This window comes from Mus musculus, chromosome 16 (assembly GCF_000001635.26).
Source record: "Mus musculus strain C57BL/6J chromosome 16, GRCm38.p6 C57BL/6J".
In the NCBI taxonomy this organism is placed as follows: domain Eukaryota; kingdom Metazoa; phylum Chordata; class Mammalia; order Rodentia; family Muridae; genus Mus; species Mus musculus.
The window spans coordinates 93,791,730-93,809,588 of record NC_000082.6 but is presented as its reverse complement, the minus strand read 5'-3'; the positions used below and the strand labels follow the sequence as shown (position 1 = coordinate 93,809,588).

At 50.8% G+C, this 17,859-nt stretch overlaps 1 protein-coding gene and 2 long non-coding RNA genes across 29 annotated transcripts in view; 2 read left to right on the top strand and 1 right to left on the bottom strand.

Annotated features, from left to right (window-relative positions):
• Gm30881 overlaps positions 1-1,616 on the top strand; it is a 25,120-nt gene extending 23,504 nt beyond the window's left edge. For both annotated transcript variants that reach the window (XR_876266.3, XR_385069.4), the window contains one exon: positions 778-1,616. This is a non-coding gene — a long non-coding RNA (predicted gene, 30881). The remainder of the gene's footprint in view (positions 1-777) is intronic.
• The window catches only part of Dop1b (DOP1 leucine zipper like protein B), a 98,682-nt gene that overhangs the window by 1,000 nt on the left and 79,823 nt on the right, over positions 1-17,859 (bottom strand). For 14 of the 26 annotated variants that reach the window (XR_001781862.2, XR_001781865.1, XM_011246143.1 and 11 more), the window contains 10 exons: positions 16,358-16,502; positions 10,604-10,686; positions 9,573-9,682; positions 9,342-9,488; positions 7,967-8,028; positions 5,999-6,127; positions 3,118-3,254; positions 2,324-2,376; positions 1,610-1,771; positions 168-297 (listed from right to left, as the gene is read on the bottom strand). Coding sequence is in view for 16 of the 26 variants with exons in the window: in XM_011246143.1 (XP_011244445.1) it covers positions 168-297; positions 1,610-1,771; positions 2,324-2,376; positions 3,118-3,254; positions 5,999-6,127; positions 7,967-8,028; positions 9,342-9,488; positions 9,573-9,682; positions 10,604-10,686; positions 16,358-16,502 (1,158 nt within the window). In the remaining 10 variants the exon portion in view is untranslated. Of the gene's footprint in view, positions 1-167; positions 298-1,609; positions 1,772-2,323; positions 2,377-3,117; positions 3,255-5,998; positions 6,128-7,966; positions 8,029-9,341; positions 9,489-9,572; positions 9,683-10,603; positions 10,687-16,357; positions 16,503-17,859 lie in introns of those variants that run through there. The other 12 variants (XR_001781864.2, NM_027293.1, XM_011246145.2 and 9 more) reach the window with 4 other exon arrangements.
• Positions 14,688-17,453, top strand: 2310043M15Rik (RIKEN cDNA 2310043M15 gene). The gene is made up of 2 exons (NR_151466.1): positions 14,688-15,020; positions 16,207-17,453. It is a non-coding gene; the product is annotated as an RIKEN cDNA 2310043M15 gene (long non-coding RNA).

Here is a 17,859-nt window from a genome sequence, read left to right as displayed (position 1 = left end):
CAACTTCTGATCCCTCTGCCTCTACATCCCCAGTGCTGGGATTACGGGTATGCAGCAATCCATCAGTTATACAGTGCTTTGTAGATCCCACCCAGCGCGCCTGTGCAACAGGCAAGCCCTTTGCCAGCTGAGGTTCATCGCTGGGTGTTGAATCTGAAAGCACTTACCCCGTATCTTGACCTCAGAAGTTCTAGAATCCTGACAGTGTGAGGCCTGCATTCTTGGTGATTCTCTTCCAGTTCTGACAGGAAGGCTGGGTGCTCAGTGTCCACTTCTGGAACAAATGCCCATCTGTAACTGCAGGAAACAAACAGGGTCAGTCAGGCACATTGATGCAGAGCTCATGTAAACTGTCTGCAGTAGTTCAGTTGATGTAATTTACATTCCACAACCCAGTGGCTTAATAACTTCATAGACGTACCATATGTCTACAGCACAATCCTTCTCAGAGTTTTATCGCCCCAAGAAGTCCCATTTCTTCAGCCATTGCTGCTCAGTCTCTAGCCTAACTGGCTTCCTATCTGTGCACCTCTCTCTCATTCTGGGCTTGCAGGAGTGGGACGGGGCACGCCTTGCCAAGGACCACCTCTGTCACCCAGTGTCTTCTCAGCAGAAGGCAGCGGTCTCCTGTTTCTCTTTACTGCTGACTGACATGTCAGTACGTGGATAAACCATAAGTTGCCTGTCCAGCTGTGGGACCGTACACAATGCTGTGGGAAAGCCCTTACTTCCATGGCCTCTTTTCTCCCTTTTGTGCTGTTTTGTTTTTGTTTTTAGGTTTGCAGCTAGACTGAATGGAAGTGAAGTTTCCTCAGATCCAATATGGTCACACACAGCCCCTCTGCAGACATCATGCACAGAGCAGAGTCTGCGCCAACTGCTTGACCTACACCAACAAGCAACTCTCCCAAGTCCACGGTTTCCACAACCCAGTGGCTTAATAATTCTTTGATGCTGCATGATCTGTCCCCATAAAGGACCGGTATGGCAGCCTCACAGTCCCAAACCATCCCCAGCAGCCACTGCTCTTCGCTCCTGTTCCTATGATATTGTATTTTCTAGGCTATCACACAAATGAAATGATGTCACGTGTGGCCTTCTCAGTCTGCCGTTTAAGGGAACGCAAAAGTGTCTCTTTGTTCCCCGGGGCAAGCCAGAGACAAGTAGCCTCTGGAGCCAGGCATGAAACTTGAGGCAGGAACAGCTGTTTTAAGCCCAAGGGAAACATGTGCCAAAGAGGCCACGCTCCAAATAAAGCTTTCTCATCTAACTGCAGCAGAACACTCCAGCTATACACACACACACACACACACACACACACACACACACACACACACACAGTGACCCAGTCACAGGCGTACAGTAGCAAAGGCCATCTCAGCAGACAATAAAAATGCTGATTCTCCACAGAGACATTCACAAACAGGACTGTGAGCCAAGTCAGGAAGCCACAGCTGTCTGGGGAAATCTGAAACCCAGGCTCAGTCGCTCAAAGATGCTTGGAACACTGCAGCTTCTCACACACTCCCTACACATGAAAGAAAAGTCAAGTGCCCAACAGCAGGGAAAACGGGGACTTCAAAGGACCTCAAAGGCTCATCCCACTTACATCTGAAACAAGGGCATCTTGTCTGGAGGGAAGGCAAGTGCTGTGTCCAGGAACTTGCAGGCAGAGAGGTACATGGTGAGATCGCTGGGGGACAACACCCTGCCTGCAGACCCATTGCCATCAGCAACTGGGGCTTTTATTCTGTTGCTTTTGTGGCTGTTTCTATAAATTCAAAAGGAAAATTTCCGTTATACGCTCATTCACATTTGATGAACTTCACTTGCTTAGGAGAAGTCCTTAAGACACATTTCCCAGTTAACAGATCTTGAGAATACAAGGCACCATGACCCATGCCTGTTGAGGGGTTGTGGGGACAGAAGGACTCATTCAAGGCTCTCCTCAGGAACAGAGCCAGTTTGAAGACAGCTGATGGTATATGAGACCCTGTCTAAAAGTCAGAAACAGGCTCGCGTTGGCTCTGCAGTTCAGAGTCGTTGCTGCTTTCTCGAGGACCCCACTTCAATTCCCAGCACCACTGGGGAGCTCACAACTGCCTCCAGATCCAGGAGATGTGATGTCTTCCACAGGCTTCCTCTGACACTGCATGGTGCATATACATACACACACGTGAGACCAACACCTACATCTTAACACTGGCTGGTCCCACCACAAGGACTCCCAGGGGACAGCAGGTGGTGTGGTAGCTCACACCCCACCGCCGCATCTAACTCATCACCTACCAGCATGCACTGAGAGCTTAGTAACATAGCTTACCTTGATTCATCTTCCTCTTTCAGATCTTCCTCAAGTTGTATGAATGTCTGGATCTTAGGAAGAAAATGTGTATCCAGGTTACTCTTTGAGAGAGATCGCGTTTACCTAAATTTGTCTATCTGTAAAACCAGCAGGCTAGGCAGTAGTTGTACACTCCTTTAACCCCAGCGCTCAGGAGGCAGAGGCAGGTGGATCTCTGAGTTTGAGGCTAGCTTTGGAGAACCCTATCTCCAAATATGAAACCAAACCAAACCCCTAGCGGATGGGAGACTGGAGCCTACGCAGAGCCTAGCAAGCAGCTCCGGGATTGATCACCAGCACCACAAACACACACAAGGAAAGTAAGAAAATAATATCAAAGCGTGCTTAGGGATAGGTAGGGCACCTCAGGGTTCTGGAGGCGGAGGCAGGCGGATCTCGGTGCGCCTGTGGTCAGCCTGGTCTACAGACAAGTTCCAGAACAGGTAGGGCTACACAGAGAAACCCTGCCTCGAAAACCCAAAAACCATCCCCCCCTCAAAAAAAAAGAAAAGAAAAGAAAAGGCATTTTTAAAATATTTATTAATTTATTTTATGTATATGAGTAGTACACTATAGCTGTCTTAAGGCACACCAGCAGAGGGCATCCGGTCCCATTACAGATGGTTGTGAGCCACCATGAGGTTGCTGGGAATTGAACTCAGGACCTCTGGAAGAGCAGTCAGACCTCTTAACCTCTAAGCCATCTCTCCAGCCCAAGAAAAGGCATTTTAAAAAGTGCAAATTTTACCTAAAACTGAACCATGTGCACTCACCAATTCAGACACCATGATGGGCCACAGCGAGGTCAGGTGCTGGGGAGAGATTCTTAGCAGCAGAACTCTGAAAAAAAGAAACATCTGACCAGCAACTATGGACGTCTGTCCGACTCTGAGGTTGTCTGTCAGGCGCTCTAGGGAAAGAAGATTTTAGAGAAGTCACACAAATATGCAGTTTGGGGTTCTGGTTAGCCAAGAAAGAAAAATAAAACCGTAATTAGTGTGACATGCTGATGACAACCTAGTGCAGAGATGATTCCTAGCTACCTACACACTTGGGACCACACCTGTAATCCCAGGTAGACACACAGGATTCCTACACGTGCAGGGCCAGTCTGTTCCACACAGTGAGTTATATGCTAGCCAGGGCTATCGAGTGGCCTCCACTCCTTGTCTTAAAACAAAAAAAGAGAGAACAAAAGGAGGGGAGGGTGGAGGGTGCAGTTTAGCAGGCCCAGTGCTGGGTGGAGGGTGCAGCTTAGCAGGCCCAGTGCTGGGTGGAGGGTGCAGTTTAGCAGGCCCAGTGCTGGGTGGAGGGTGCAGCTTAGCAGGCCCAGTGCTGGCCTAGTATGCATGGAATCACGTATGGCTTCTTCTTTTAGCACCACATAAAATGGACATAGTAGCACATGCCTGTTATCCAGAGAGTTTGAGGCCAGCCTGAAACTCTTGGGAAACAGGGAGAAGCGAAGGGTATGTGTTTGTGCCATAAACACTGTACTGGTTTTGTGTGTCAACTTGACACAGGCTGGAGTTATCACAGAGAAAGGAGCCTCCCTAGAGGAAATTCCTCCATGAGATCCAGCTGTGGGGCATTTTCTCAATTAGTGATCAAGGGGGAAGGGCCCGTTGTGGGTGGTGCCATCCCTGGGCTGGTGGTCTTGGTTCTATAAGAGAGCAAGCTGAGCAAGCCAGGGGAAGCAAGCCAGTAAAGAACATCCCTCCATGTCCTCTGCATCAGCTCCTGCTTCCTGACCTGCTTGAGTTCCAGTCCTGACTTCCTTTGTTGATAAACAGCAATGTGGAAGTATAAGCTGAATAAATCCTTTCCTCTCCAACCTGATTCTGGGTCATGATGTTTGTGCAGGAATCGAAACCCTGACTAAGGGCTGGTGAGATGGCTCAGTGGGTAAGAGCACCTGACTGCTCTTCCGAAAGTACGAAGTTCAAATCCCAGCAACCACATGGTGGCTCACAACCACCGGTAATGAGATCTGACGCCCTCTTCTGGAGTGTCTGAAGACAGCTACAGTGTACTTACACATAATAAATAATAAATCTAAAAAAAAAAAAAAGAAAGAAAAAGAAACCCCGACTAAGACAAACACCCAACAGGATCTTGCTATGTAGCCCAGGTTAGCCTCCAACAAGTGAGCCTGCCTCAGCCTTCCACTGCGGCTGGCTTCCACCTATCCTCCCGACGGCAGTAACTGTCCACACTGACCGCAGTCTGCGGCCACGGACTTCATCTCATCCTCACGCAGCAGTGATGGTACCGCTGCTCCCTCACCACCCACATCCCATGTCCCCATTGCTGTCACCACCCACATCCCATGTCCCCATTGTTGTCACCAGCAGCGCTCTGAGCCACCTGTGCTCAGTGCTGCCCGATGATGCCAGCGCGGGCCTGCCCCGTTAGGACGTTATGATGGCGGCGGCTCAGGGTTAAGGAGTGCCGTGTGCTTCAGACAGCAAACTCTGACTTAGACCCTAACTAGAGCATGGCTCCTCCTGGTCATATACACCGGGTTAAACTAAACCATGCAAAGTGAAACTCCCCATCGGCGTCCCCAGGCTGTTAAAACAAACAAAACTAGAAGCCAGGTTCTTCCTGCATTCTAGAGATCATCTTGTTGTTGTTGTTGTTGTTGTTGTTGTTTTTTGGTTTTTTGAGACAGGGTTTCTCTGTGTAGCCCTGGCTGTCCTGGAACTCACTCTGTAGACCAGGCTGGCCTCGAACTCAGAAATTCACCTGCCTCTGCCTCCCAAGTGCTGGGATTAAAGGCGTGCGCCACCATGCCCGGCTCTAGAGATCATCTTAAAGAGGCTCCTCCCTCAGCATCTCCCATCTCTCATTTCTCATTCCTTTTTAAAAACATTCATTTTTATTCATTTTAATTCTGTGAGCTGGGCATGGTGGTGGATGCCTTTAGTACCAGCACTTGGGAGGCAGAGACAGGCAGATTTTTGTGAGTTCGAGGCCAGCCTGGTCTACAGAGTGAGTTCCAAGATAGCTAGGGCTACACAGAAAAAACCTGCCAATAAATAAAATAAAATAAAAGTTTTTGGGGGGCAGTATAATTGGGTTATTGTTTACTGAATAGTTCAGGTCTGTGTACACACACTCACTATATCTACCCCTGCCTTACACACTCACTATATCTACCCCTGCCTTACACACTCACTATATCTACCCCTGCCTTACACACTCACTATATCTACCCCTGCCTTACACACTCACTATATCTACCCCTGCCTTACACACTCAACACAGGAGTTGTTGTGTTTCATAAACAGGAACCTGCAGTGAGAAGGTTTCTGGCCTACGGAAAGCCCAGCTTCTGTATCACTTACAACTCCTTAGCCCTCTGGGCCTCACCTCTGGGCCTCGTGTCATGGGAGACAGGGAGGAAGGAGAAGGAATTGCCACACTGAAAGGCACCCCCCACACACACACTTAAAGGTGTTCAGGCCCTCCCTCATGAGTGGGTTTGGTTCCAGTATAACAGGACAAGTTTGGTCCCTTTTGTGTTAGATGCCCCTGGTCACATGCAAGCCTGTGGGCCCCAGAGCTGTGAGCCAAGACATGTTTGTTCATAAAATCCCCAGCGTTAGGTCTCCCGTGGCAGGCGCAGGACAGCCCGAGATGGGCGCTTACCTTGTATCAGGGGAAGGTAGAGGTGGTACTGGTCAAGCTCGCCACTGAAGACGGCAAAAGCCTGGCGCTTCAGCAGCATGGCCTTCTGCTCAAAGCTGGAGAAGAGTTTTAAGGAACTGCTCTGCATGTCTGGAATAAACACAGCAGTCAGCTTGTGAGGGAAGCACGGGTGGGTGTGGGGGGAGTGGGGGGAGCACAGCAGGACAGTGGTGGGGGCACAGCAGGGAGAGTGGTGGGAGCACAGCAGGACAGTGGTGGGAGCACAGCAGGGAGAGTGGTGGGGGCACAGCAGGACAGTGGTGGGAGCACAGCAGGAAGAGTGGGAGCACAGCAGGGAGAGTGGTGGGGGCACAGCAGGGAGAGTGGTGGGAGCACAGCGGGGGGCGGGGGAGAGTGGTGGGGGCACAGCAGGACAGTGGTGGGAGCACAGCAGGGAGAGTGGTGGGAGCACAGCAGGGAGAGTGGTAGGGGCACAGCAGGGAGAGTGGTGGGAGCACAGCGGGGGGCGGGGGAGAGTGGTGGGGGCACAGCAGGACAGTGGTGGGGGCACAGCAGGGAGAGTGGTGGGAGCACAGCAGGGAGAGTGGTGGGGGCACAGCAGGGAGAGTGGTGGGAGCACAGCAGGGAGAGTGGTGGGAGCACAGCAGGAAGAGTGGTGGGAGCACAGCAGGGAGAGTGGTAGGGGCACAGCAGGGAGAGTGGTGGGAGCACAGCGGGGGGCGGGGGAGAGTGGTGGGGGCACAGCAGGACAGTGGTGGGAGCACAGCAGGGAAGAATGGTGGGATCCAATTTGTGACATGCCCCCTAAAGTCAGGACCCCCCTTTAAGAATGAGTGTAAGTCAACCCTGCACACTCTTTAAGAAACATCCCTCTCAGTCGGGCGTGGTGGCACACGCCTTTAATCCCAGCACTTGGGAGGCAGAGGTAGACAGATTTCTGAGTTTGAGGCCAGCCTGGTCTACAAAGTGAGTTCCAGAAAAAAAAAAAAAAGTGAGATGGCTCAGCGGGTTAAGAGCACTGACTGCTCTTCCCAGAGGTCCTGAGTCAATTCCCAGCAACCACATGGTGGCTCACAACCATTCATAATGAGATCTGATGCCCTCTTCTGGAGTGTCTGAAGACAGCTACAGTGTACTTACAAATAATAAATGAATAAATAAATATTAAATAAAAGAGAAAGATTGTTATCTCTCAAAAAAAAGAGAAAAAAAAAAAAAAAGAAATCCTTCTCAGCCAGGAATGGTGGCTCAGGTCTATAATCTTATCACTTGAGAAGCTATGCTAGCAGGATTGTTAACAGTTTGAGCCAGCCGGGGCTATATAATGAGTTCTAGGCACTCTGGGCCAAAGAGGGAGACCTTTCCTCAACAGTAAAATGCCAAAACAAATGAATGACAATTCCACCAAATCCAATTTGCACATACAAACAACAACAACCACCCACTCATTTCATTAATGACAAACAGCATCAGGGAGTCAGGAAAGAGCAGAAGGTGTGGAAACGGCCATCTAAGCTGGGCATCGAGTTACCAGTTGCTGACTCTAACATCGACATTTGGAGGCCAGAGTGAGACACTGCCTGAAATCTAGAGGCACGCATAATAAACTATAGCAGACTCAAGACCTTCAGCATAAGGCGGCCGGCTGTGGCCTAAAGGCTTTGAGCAGCATCTACCGGAAGCTGTGACACACGGGGCAGGCCAGGCCTGCCGACAGACTGGACTGAGAGACTGTTTAGGAAAGCTACACCCTCGGCTCTTCACTCAGCACCTCAGAAGTCTGACATGGCGGGCTGTGGTGTGCACACCTTCAGCCCCAGCACTGGGGAGGCGGTCACACAGAGCTCTGTGAGTTCAAGGTTCCTGAACAGCCAGGGCCACACGGAGAGACCCAGTCTCAGAAAGGGTTGGACGTGGTAGAAACTGAGCATGAGGGTACTACAGGTGTGACAATAACTTGAAACTTACTCATTAAATCCTTAAACATGGTTTTCTCGTGAGTCAGGAGATGGTCAATGACGGACTTCCAGCTGGATGCACGAAAAGGCACAATTAGTTAAATATGCAACTGAGCAGCTTGATTAAAAGCATCGAGAAAATAACATGCCTCCCAGAGCTATTAAACCTGCTTTTCGGGCTGAGAGATGGCTGGGTGGGAAGAGCTCACTGTGTGAGCCTGGGGAGGGAGGCCCTGAGCTCGGTCCACAGTGCTGGGTGGAAGCCAGGCCTGGATGCTGGCTCTTGCCTGCAACCCCAGCCCTGTGGATAAGGAGATGGAGACCCTGGGCGTGCTGGCTGCTAGCCTTGCACGATCAGTGAGACCCTGTCTCTCAATGGAGGATGACAGAGCAGGACATCAGACATCCACCTCTGGCTCCGCACATGCGTACACTGGAGCATGAACACCGCCACCGTATACCTCAACCCCCATCCATGCATATATACCCCCCACACAAAATGAATCTATAAAAAATTGAAAAAAAGAAATCTGCTCTCCAGAATTTGTCAGCCACATTTGTCAGAACATGGAATGGGAATGCTGAGTGCTTGTGAGACTCCTCCAAGAAAACAACACAAGAGTCTCATGACCTCAGTTTTCTCAAAACACAGAATTGTTCTTACAATGTGTTCTCATGTCCTCCCAGGTGTAGCTGAGAGTTTTCCTCTGCAGGCTATTCATTATTGCTTGCACACAAACACACACACACTCACCCTCACCCAAAGCATGCATATACATGAACCCCAGGAAGCATGGGCTACAGGTGGCCCTGAGCTGGCTTCCTGCTCTCTGAGAAAAAGGCACAGGAATGGCTTGCTCAGTGTCCTGTCTCCCTGGGGTCTCCACGTCCCACGCCCACTACTGTCATGGAGTGCATGAGCCAGGCAGCCAGGCAGACATTGCCAGAGCCAATCTGGGCTCTGATCTCAACAGGGGCCAAGTCTTCCATGAGGAAGATGAAAGGCTCCTGAACCCTCCATCTCACTCTTTGCCAGCAGCAGGCTCTCTCAATCCAGTGCAGTGCCTCTTTTGATAAAAGGTTACCTCTGTATTTTGAAGGACATAATGTCTTTTCAGCAAACACAGACTAACGTGAGCACCATGACAGGGACATGCAAGGGGCTGAGGTGACACCGCGGTCCAAGGGTCAGGCACCAACAGTGCGAGACTGAGCACATGGGGCTTTCTTTCCTGTTTTGTTTGTTTTGTTTCTCAAAACATGGTTTTTCTGTATAGCTCTGGCGGTCCTAGAACGAACTCTATAGACCAGGCTGTCCTGGAACTCAGAGACCTGCCTGCCTCTGCTCCCTGAGACCTGGGATTAAAGAGAACAGAATTTCTTACTGGACGCAAGACGTATCCATCTGAAAGAAAGCGGGGTCCAAGAACAGCTCCAGCACTTCCTTCTTCCACGCCCGCTTGGTGTAGGCATAGCCACTCAGGGAGCTCAGCAGCTGGGCGCCGGCTCGGAAGCTGGGAGCATTGTACGCACTAAGGGAAGAGAAGGGGTGGGGTCAAGGGGAACTTCTCAAAGGACACATTTCTGCATGTGGGTGTGATGATGGCGCCTGTCACCTGTGATTGCGCAGGTAAGGAAACACGTAGTATAGCAAGCGGGAGATTAGTGGTACAGCTTTCTCTTTCTCGTCGCTGCGGTAAACCATGTCCAGGAGAGAAGCCAGAACCTAAAACAAATGAGGCAGAATTCCTTTATGAAAACAAGACACGGGGCTGGAAAGGTGGCTCAGTGGTTAGGAGCACTGGCTGCTCTTCCAGAGGCCCCAGTTTCAATTCCCAGCAACCACATGGAAGGTTATAACTGTAATTCTAGTTCCAGGGGATCCAATACTCTAATACAGACATACATGCAGGCAGGCAAGATATATATAATGAATATAAAAACAAACAAACAAATCAATGATATATTTTCAAAAAGAAAAAAGGAGAAAACAAGAGATACCGGGCAATGGTGGCACATGCCTTTAATCCCAGCATTTGGGAAACAGAGGCTGTGGATCTATATGAGTTTGAAGCCAGCCTGGTCTAGAGAGTGAGTTACAAAAGCCAGGGCTATACAGAGAGACCCTGTCTTGAACCACCTCCCCCCACCCCACCCCCAAAAAGAAAAGAGAAGAGAAGAGAAGAGAAGAGGAAAGGAAAGGAAAGAAACGAAACTCCTGAAGTGTCAATCAAAAGTGCCATGCTGCAAGCCAATGCTGTTCTACTCTGATCTGGAACAACATGTCCTACATGGTGGAGCCCATAGCCGTACTAATGGAGCCTGGTGGAGGAAGCTCACTGGCAGTGTGCCCTTGCCTCCTGAATACCACAGGGCAAGCTCTGTGTGCCTCCATATGCTCCCCACCTTGAGGCTAAGCAATATAGCCAGCCAACTGGGCTGAAGCCTCTAACACCCTGAGCCTTCCTGTAAAATGAGTTTCTCAGGTATTTTGTTGCAGCAACAGAAAGCTGGCTGACACAAGGTCTAGACTTCAGAACTCAGGCAGAAGGGGCAGCCCGTGGCACCCAGAATGAATACACAACTTCGAAATGATTCAAGACAGTAAGCATTTCCACAAGGAACCACAGGTCAGGTGAATCTTTACCTCTGCCAAGAGAGAGAGCGCTTGCACACTGTAAACGGAGGGGGCAGAAGCAGATACCATGGTGGAGGCTTCAGCAGCACCTGCTGACAGAAAGAAGAGTCTGTTTAGCCCTGAGGGGAGTGACTGCCTCCTTCCCTAAGCACTTTCACTCTGACTGCAGTCAGTAGTTTCAGTATCTGCTCTGGTATCCAATCCCAACCACGGAGTTAGTTAGGTTTCTATTTACTGCTGTGATAAAGAACATGATCACACACAACCTGGGGAGGGAAACACTCTTACATCATCCAGGGCTGCACAGAGAAACACTGTCTAGAACACCAACCTCCTGGGGAAGTCGGGGCAGGAGCCAATGCAGAGGCCGTGGAGGAGTGCTCCTGCTGACTGGCTTGCTCCTCATGGCTTGCTCAGTCTGCTTTCCTATAGAATGGAAGACCACTCTCCCCCATTGGTCAGGGCCCTCCTGTATAAATCACTTATCAAGAAAATGGCCTGTAATCTTGCCTACCTACAGTCTATCTGACGGAGACATTTCCCAGATGACTCTCGCTTTGCTAAGTCATGAAACCTAACTAGGACAAAGAATGTGGGTATTTGGATCAAACACACCAGCGCCAGCTCACTGCCTCCAGGTCCTTTCGGGTGAGCAGCTGGCATTTTGGTCTGAGCTCAGAGTCCGTCTTCCCACACTCTTCTGCTCTGCTCCCGGTCTACATCCTTGCTGCAGCACTGACAAGCCTTCATGCTGAGCTCCTGCAGGACACCCTTCTCCATCTCCACACAGCATCCTGCCTCTCATCCATCTGGCAAATGTCCTCTTGCCTGCTCCTCTCTCCCTCAGAAGACCCCACCCAGGAAGGGGAAATCTGGCTAAGTCCAGCAAGCTTAGGTCTGTTTATGGTTTGTCCTCTCTGCAATGACCACGCACGTACGTGGCCAGTGAAATTCCAACACCAATTTACTGAAAGCAGCAGATGCAGAAGTTGAAAGCAATCTTTTAGAATGCATACCCACTTGTGGGTATCAGCTGACGAGCAACAGTGCTGGTTATCTGGGTCACTTAGGGTTGGTTGCGGCTGGTGACTTAATCCCTGTAAAACTGGTTAAAGATTTCTCCCATTCCTTTCCCATGTGATTCTTTATGTGCTGTTCAATAAATATAGATCAAAGTCCTTTGCTAAACAGACACACAGCAGTCAGACAGACACAGGGACGGAGTCACAAGTCAGGCTTCTGGCAGACACATGTTTAGACTCACACAAGACAGAAAACACAGGAGTGTGAAGCAGAGAGTTCACATCTGGACTCGCGCCTGTGTACATGACTCCAAGGAGAAGTGTGCTGGATCATGATCAGTGCTGGATCATGAGACTCTGCTTAAAAGCAACAACCCTCCCCCAGGCCCAACACAAAATGAGAGAACAGGAAAGAAGCTGGAAGCAAAAGAGAAGCCAGCGATGAGCTGGCAGCATCCCAGTGGCCTTCCAGCTGACTGCTCCAGATCAGGGGACCAGAGCGTTGAGGAGTTCTGAGCACCAGCCCTCACCTCTCTCCACTGTCGACCCATCTAACGCTCCCTCTCATCCTGAGCCTGGCAGATGGGCTTCCAGACTCTCACCAACCTAGCCTTTGGAAATTCCACCCCAGACTCCTCCTGTGCTGTGCTGGTTGTCCTCTCAGCTGGTGACTTGGTTCCCGTCCTTGACGGCTATTCCTCTCTTCCTGACACCCCAGATTCACCATGTGCGTGCTGGCTCTGCTCCTCCATTCTGCTCCAAGTCAGTAAACTGTTGAGCCAAAAATCCCAACCTTCCTTGGCTGCATTTTCAGACCACAGCCAAGAGTATTGTTTCTTGTGTGAACCACTCTGCAATCCTTTGACAGGACTTCCGGCTTCTGCTCTTGTGCAAAGTGCCCTTACTCATGACAGTTAGAGCGATGCTTTCTGAAGTTGGAGCCTTACTGCATGGCTGCCCTGACTACTGGGGTAGCGTGGGATCCTACGTGCCATGCTATATACCCAGCCCGCTCATCTTCAGTCTCTGTCCTCCATCTTGTTTCTGAGCAGTTTCATCAAGGAGAGACTAGGCGCTAGCCAGAGGGCCCATGGGTAGGTCATAACGAGGCCCTCAAGAGGGCCAGCTTCTTCCTCAACCCCCTGATTAAAACACAAGTCTGGTAGCGTTTGTTTCCCACCAGCAGGATCAAGGCTAGATCACACAGCAGTCAGCAGTTGTGGACCAATCAGCCACCCTGTCTGTCTTCACACTGACCAACCCTCAGTAGGGGAGGGCAACTCTTCAGAGCTTTAGAAGCCCCAGCCCCAGAGATGAGACTGGCTTTTGAGTCCCTCCTCTCCCTGTGTGTCTGCTGCGGGCATGGCTCCCCACCCCCACTCAGCCCCAGCAAACACCTTCCTTCGACTGCTGCTCCTGCGGCTGCTGGTCTTGCGGCTGCTGGCCCTAGCTCCAGTGCTTATTAAGAGCTGTCTGCTGTAACCTGCTGCGCTTCACATTTTCCCGCCTTCTAATTCTTGAACTGGCAGAGAAAACACGACCAGTACTCCTGGACTATGAATTGGGGCTGAAGAGATGGCTCTGTGGTTAGCACTGGTGGCTCTCCAGAGTACCCAGGTTCAATTCCTAGTACCCACATGGCAGCTCACAACCAGCCGTGACTACAGTTCTAGGAGATCCAATACCACCTCTGGCTTCTATGGGCACTTGACATACACGTGGTACATAGACACATACAGACAAAACACCCACAACACAAAACAAACCAACCAACCAACCACAAAAGACTCTGGATTTCTAATACAGGCGTCTCAGCCTAAGCCTCCTCGGCTGAATGGCACCGGAGTCCAAACACAAGGTTGCCCTTAAGAACCTGCACATGCACAACACACGCACATCAATGGAGGGAAATGCCCACTCTTTCTCCAGCCATCACGGCCATTTATTACTGCTGAGTGCTGCTATGACGTTTGCTAACCCAGGCTTCCTGAGAAGCTCGAAAACTACGGCCAGCTTCCCGAGTCTATGCCTGCCAGGAACTGAAAGGAGCCAGGTGCTGCCTTACCACAGGACTGTCCTCAGGTTGGGTTTAATTACTGAGCAACAGACAGACAACAACACTTAGCGCAACAGTCGCCACATCTGCAGTGGGCACCCAGTTTAATCAGCACCCAAAGAGCGAGCCACAGCAAAGCAGCTGGAGTGCACGGGTGTCGTGGTGGCGGGGTGTTCCCCACCACCACCACCACCATCAGGGAGAGCATAATTATTGGCTTAAAGTAGCAAATGAAGGGTCTGGGAGAGAAAGTGCTTGTTGTGCAATTGTGAGGTCCAAGCTTGACCCAAGCATCATAAAAAAAGATGGGCTGGGAGGCCGGGTCACGTGACCCTCAGGGCTGGGGAGAGAGAGGTAGATGTGGGTCATGTGACCCTCAGTGCTGGGGGGGGAGAGGTAGGTGTGGGTCATGTGACCCTCAGTGCTGGGGGGGGAGAGGTAGGTGTGGGTCATGTGACCCTCAGTGCTGGGGGGGGGAGAGAGGAGTAGGTGTGGGTCATGTGACCCTCAGTGCTGGGGGGGGGGAGAGGTAGGTGTGGGTCATGTGACCCTCAGTGCTGGGGGGAGAGGTAAGTGTGGGTCACATGACCCTCAGTGCTGGGGGGGGAGAGGTAGGTGTGGGTCATGTGACTCTCAGTGCTGGGGGGGGAGAGGAGTAGGTGTGGGTCATGTGACCCTCAGTTCTGGGGAGAGAGATAGAGCATCTCAGAAGCTCAGTGGCCAGCCAACCAGGCCAATCAGCAAGCTCAGGTCCCAGGGAGAATACTAGTCTCCAAAACAAAGCAGGCATCGACTTCTGAAGAACCACGTGAGGCTGCCCCTGGGCACCGCCCAGCTCCCTGTCCCTCCTCATTCCGGGAAGAGAATTCCTGTTTGGGTGGCAGGGCATGCTATATGGCTCCACTCCTTTGAAACAAAAGTGTGTGCATGCCTGGCTGACTGCTGGGAATTCTTCCCACACCCCAACACACCCCTACACCACTCTGCCCTGCCATCTAGGTTCATTCTGGAGATTGCCAGAATGAATCAGTCTGTCTAGCTGGGTCCCTAGGACCACACGGGTTGGGACTCAGATCAGTGTCTTGCTTAGCCATCCTCAGGGAAGCTGCTTCTTGCGGTAGAAGGGAACTACTCAGGGGACCCACAGCTGAGCAGTGACTCTGGAACACTCCATCCTAAATGGTGGCGTCTTCATCGACATCTTCAGAGACAACAGGAACCACGCACATCAGAGACGGGCAGCACAGGCCCAAGCAAGATGGGGTCTCAGCACCGAGGAGGAACTGAACACAGCCTCCCTGCCCACCCAAACACAGGCTTTCCAGCTGATCCACACTCCCATGTGAAGGTTTGTTTTCTCCAGTGGAGTCTCCCCAGGCCCCGCAGCATGTGGTCAATACAAAATGTACTCGGTAGTATTTTTGTAGGTCTCTGTCTTGGTGGAGGCTTTCTTTGGGCATTTTTGTTTGTCTTACTATCCTTTTCTTGTATATTATGTTTTCTGGCAATTTTGTGGTTTTCTGGTCTTTGTGTATGTGTGTGTGCTTGTGTGTTTCTTGTGCTTTTTCTTTTTGTCATTCTGTTTTCTTGTTTGCTTGCCTGATGGTTTTAAAGAAAAGGGGAAGGGGAAAAGAAATAGATCTTGGAGTTGGGTGAGGTGGAAGGTGGGAGGGGGACCATGAAGAATAAACCTCAGGAACAGGTGCAGTCAGTCAGTTACAAGCATGGGAGGTGGGGTGGGCAGTCGCCTGGGCCCAGGAACAGGCTAAAAGGCAGTGTGCTTGTCCACGGGCTGAGAAGTGTGTGTCCACTTTCCAGTGCCTCCTGATGCTCTTCCGAGGATAACTGAGACTGAAAAACGGCGATGTGCTGATGGGTAATCACAGACAGGCGCACACTAACACCACTCCCTTCCCCACAGGGACTCAGCCTTCTTCCCTTTTTTTTCTTTTTGGTTTTTCGAGGCAGGGTTTCTCTGTGTAACCCTGGCTGTCCTGGAACTCACCCTGTAGACCAGGCTGGCCTCGAACTCAGAAATCTGCCTGCCTCTACCTCCCGAGTGCTGGGCTTAAAGGTGTGCGCCACCACTGCCTAGCAGCCTTCTTCCCTTTGTGTGAGCTAGGACAACTGAATGAATACTGAACATGGTCAAAAGAATGGCGTGAACAAAGCTTTGGGGATGGGGAGGCTCCAGGAGAAAAGGCAGAGGGCCCTTTCCCTCAAGGGGCACTTTGTTCCCTGGATTGTTCTTGGAGGGGATTCTGTGCCTCCCGTGACAAACATTTACATCCCATTTATAGGACGTGTTTATTGATGTTGGATATCCTATCGTGGCTATGGAACCCAGCCTGGTCAGTGTGCCCTAAATCAGGTTATCACCTTCTGCTCTGCTCTCCTGCTTACCCAGGTATAATCTATCTATAGCACGTGCCAGGCAACTGTGTCAACTGGCATGTTTTGAGAAAGTTCTGGGAAAGGGCTGCTCTGTTAATGTTTAGTATGTGCTTACTGGTGGTTTTTTTTTTTTTAAACAGGATTTTCTGAACTCCAACAACCTCCCTTGGGTCACTGTTTTCTCTGTTACACTTGTGTATTAGAGCACACTGGAATAGAAGCACGGTTGTCCACAGCGTCCTCAGAGCCTTGGCTGAAGCAGGCGTTTCTTCCCACCCCTCCTCCACTTACTGTGCACGTCGTCCTCGGCATCTGACTCTTCCAGAGAGACCTGAGGTTGGGCTTTCACCTCCAGATTTCTGCTGAGCCAGCTTGTTTGTTCCAAGGAGGAGCCAGCGATGGTACCTACAGCTTCCAGGATTCTCTGAGTGATTTCCTGGAGAGCCAGCAGAAGCAAGACTTAATTAAGGAGAAGAAAAGAGCCGGTGCATACCACTGTCTGACAGGTACAGGGCACGGGCCACCGCGTGAGTCACCGTGGCACCAGTAGACTTTCAATGAGCCACGCTGAGAGGCGAAAAGCAGCTGGGGTGACAGATTTTAGTAACAGGTTCTCTACCTACAAATATTCCAATATAAACATCAGCATCACACTCTGCAGCTGTCTCCTACCCTGGCTGGCTTTGGACTCCTGTGGGTACTGCATGCTTACAACGACCAGGATCTTCTCTCAGCACGTGGTATTGTGGCTCTGCTCTCTACCAGCCGACGGGTAAAGTCTGCAGGACTGATGGGAAAGGCCGGCTTTCTGGTTCTCCTGGATTGTGGTTCATGCTGGTATGAACTAAACACTACAGGACACCACTGTTACTAAGCTGCTGGACTTGAGACTTTACAAAGTTTCGTGGACTGCCAGGCCACACCAACAGTCGGCCGAGTCACTCGTGCTGACTCCGTGTACACTGGCAGGGTGGCGAAGCTCCTTCTGCCTTGATCCTCACATAGAAGCAAGACAACATGGACTATCCTGCTGCTGCCTGCCTGCCTGCCCTCCGCTCCCGAGAAGCAGAGCCTGGGGGGCAGATTTATCCTTTAGTCTTGTTCCCCTCAGCCTGTCTCTGTCTGCAGAACCGGTGGCCTCTGCTGAGCTCACCAGAACACTTACTACTTACTCTCTTTTATGGGATGAAGCATGGCCTTATTCTAGACTCACAGTAGAGCCAGTCAAGATCTTTATAAACAGTGCTGCGTGCTGTTGTGCATGACTGAAACGCCAACACTTGGTAGGCAGGGAGAGGGAGCGTTCAGCCAGGGCTATACAGAGAGACTGTATCTTAAACAAAGATATCGTTAAAATAAATTGCTGTAGTTTTGCTAATTGCATAACAAATACACCTTTAAATAATATAAGAAGAAACAAAATTAAATAATGTAGGCTTGGACTGGGTGAGTGACCAGCCATTTACAATTAGGAGCACCATCAGAAGAGTCTGGCCAGGTTCTTTCTGGGCAAGAACAATCATGCAAACAGGAGTCGCTGGGTTCAAATCTCCAGAACCCATGGAGAGGGCTAGGCATGGTCAAAAGCATGTCTGTGACCTCAGCGGTGTTGGGGGTGGACGGGAGGATGGAGGATCGTTGGGCCTTGCTGGAGGCCAGTCTAGCTCCAGGTTCAGTGAGAGGCCATCTTAATGAGATAAGGCAACAGACTGACAGAGGAAGGCACCCAGTGTCCTCCTCCGGCCTTTGCATGTGTGTACATGGTCGATACATGTGAATACACCACACACACA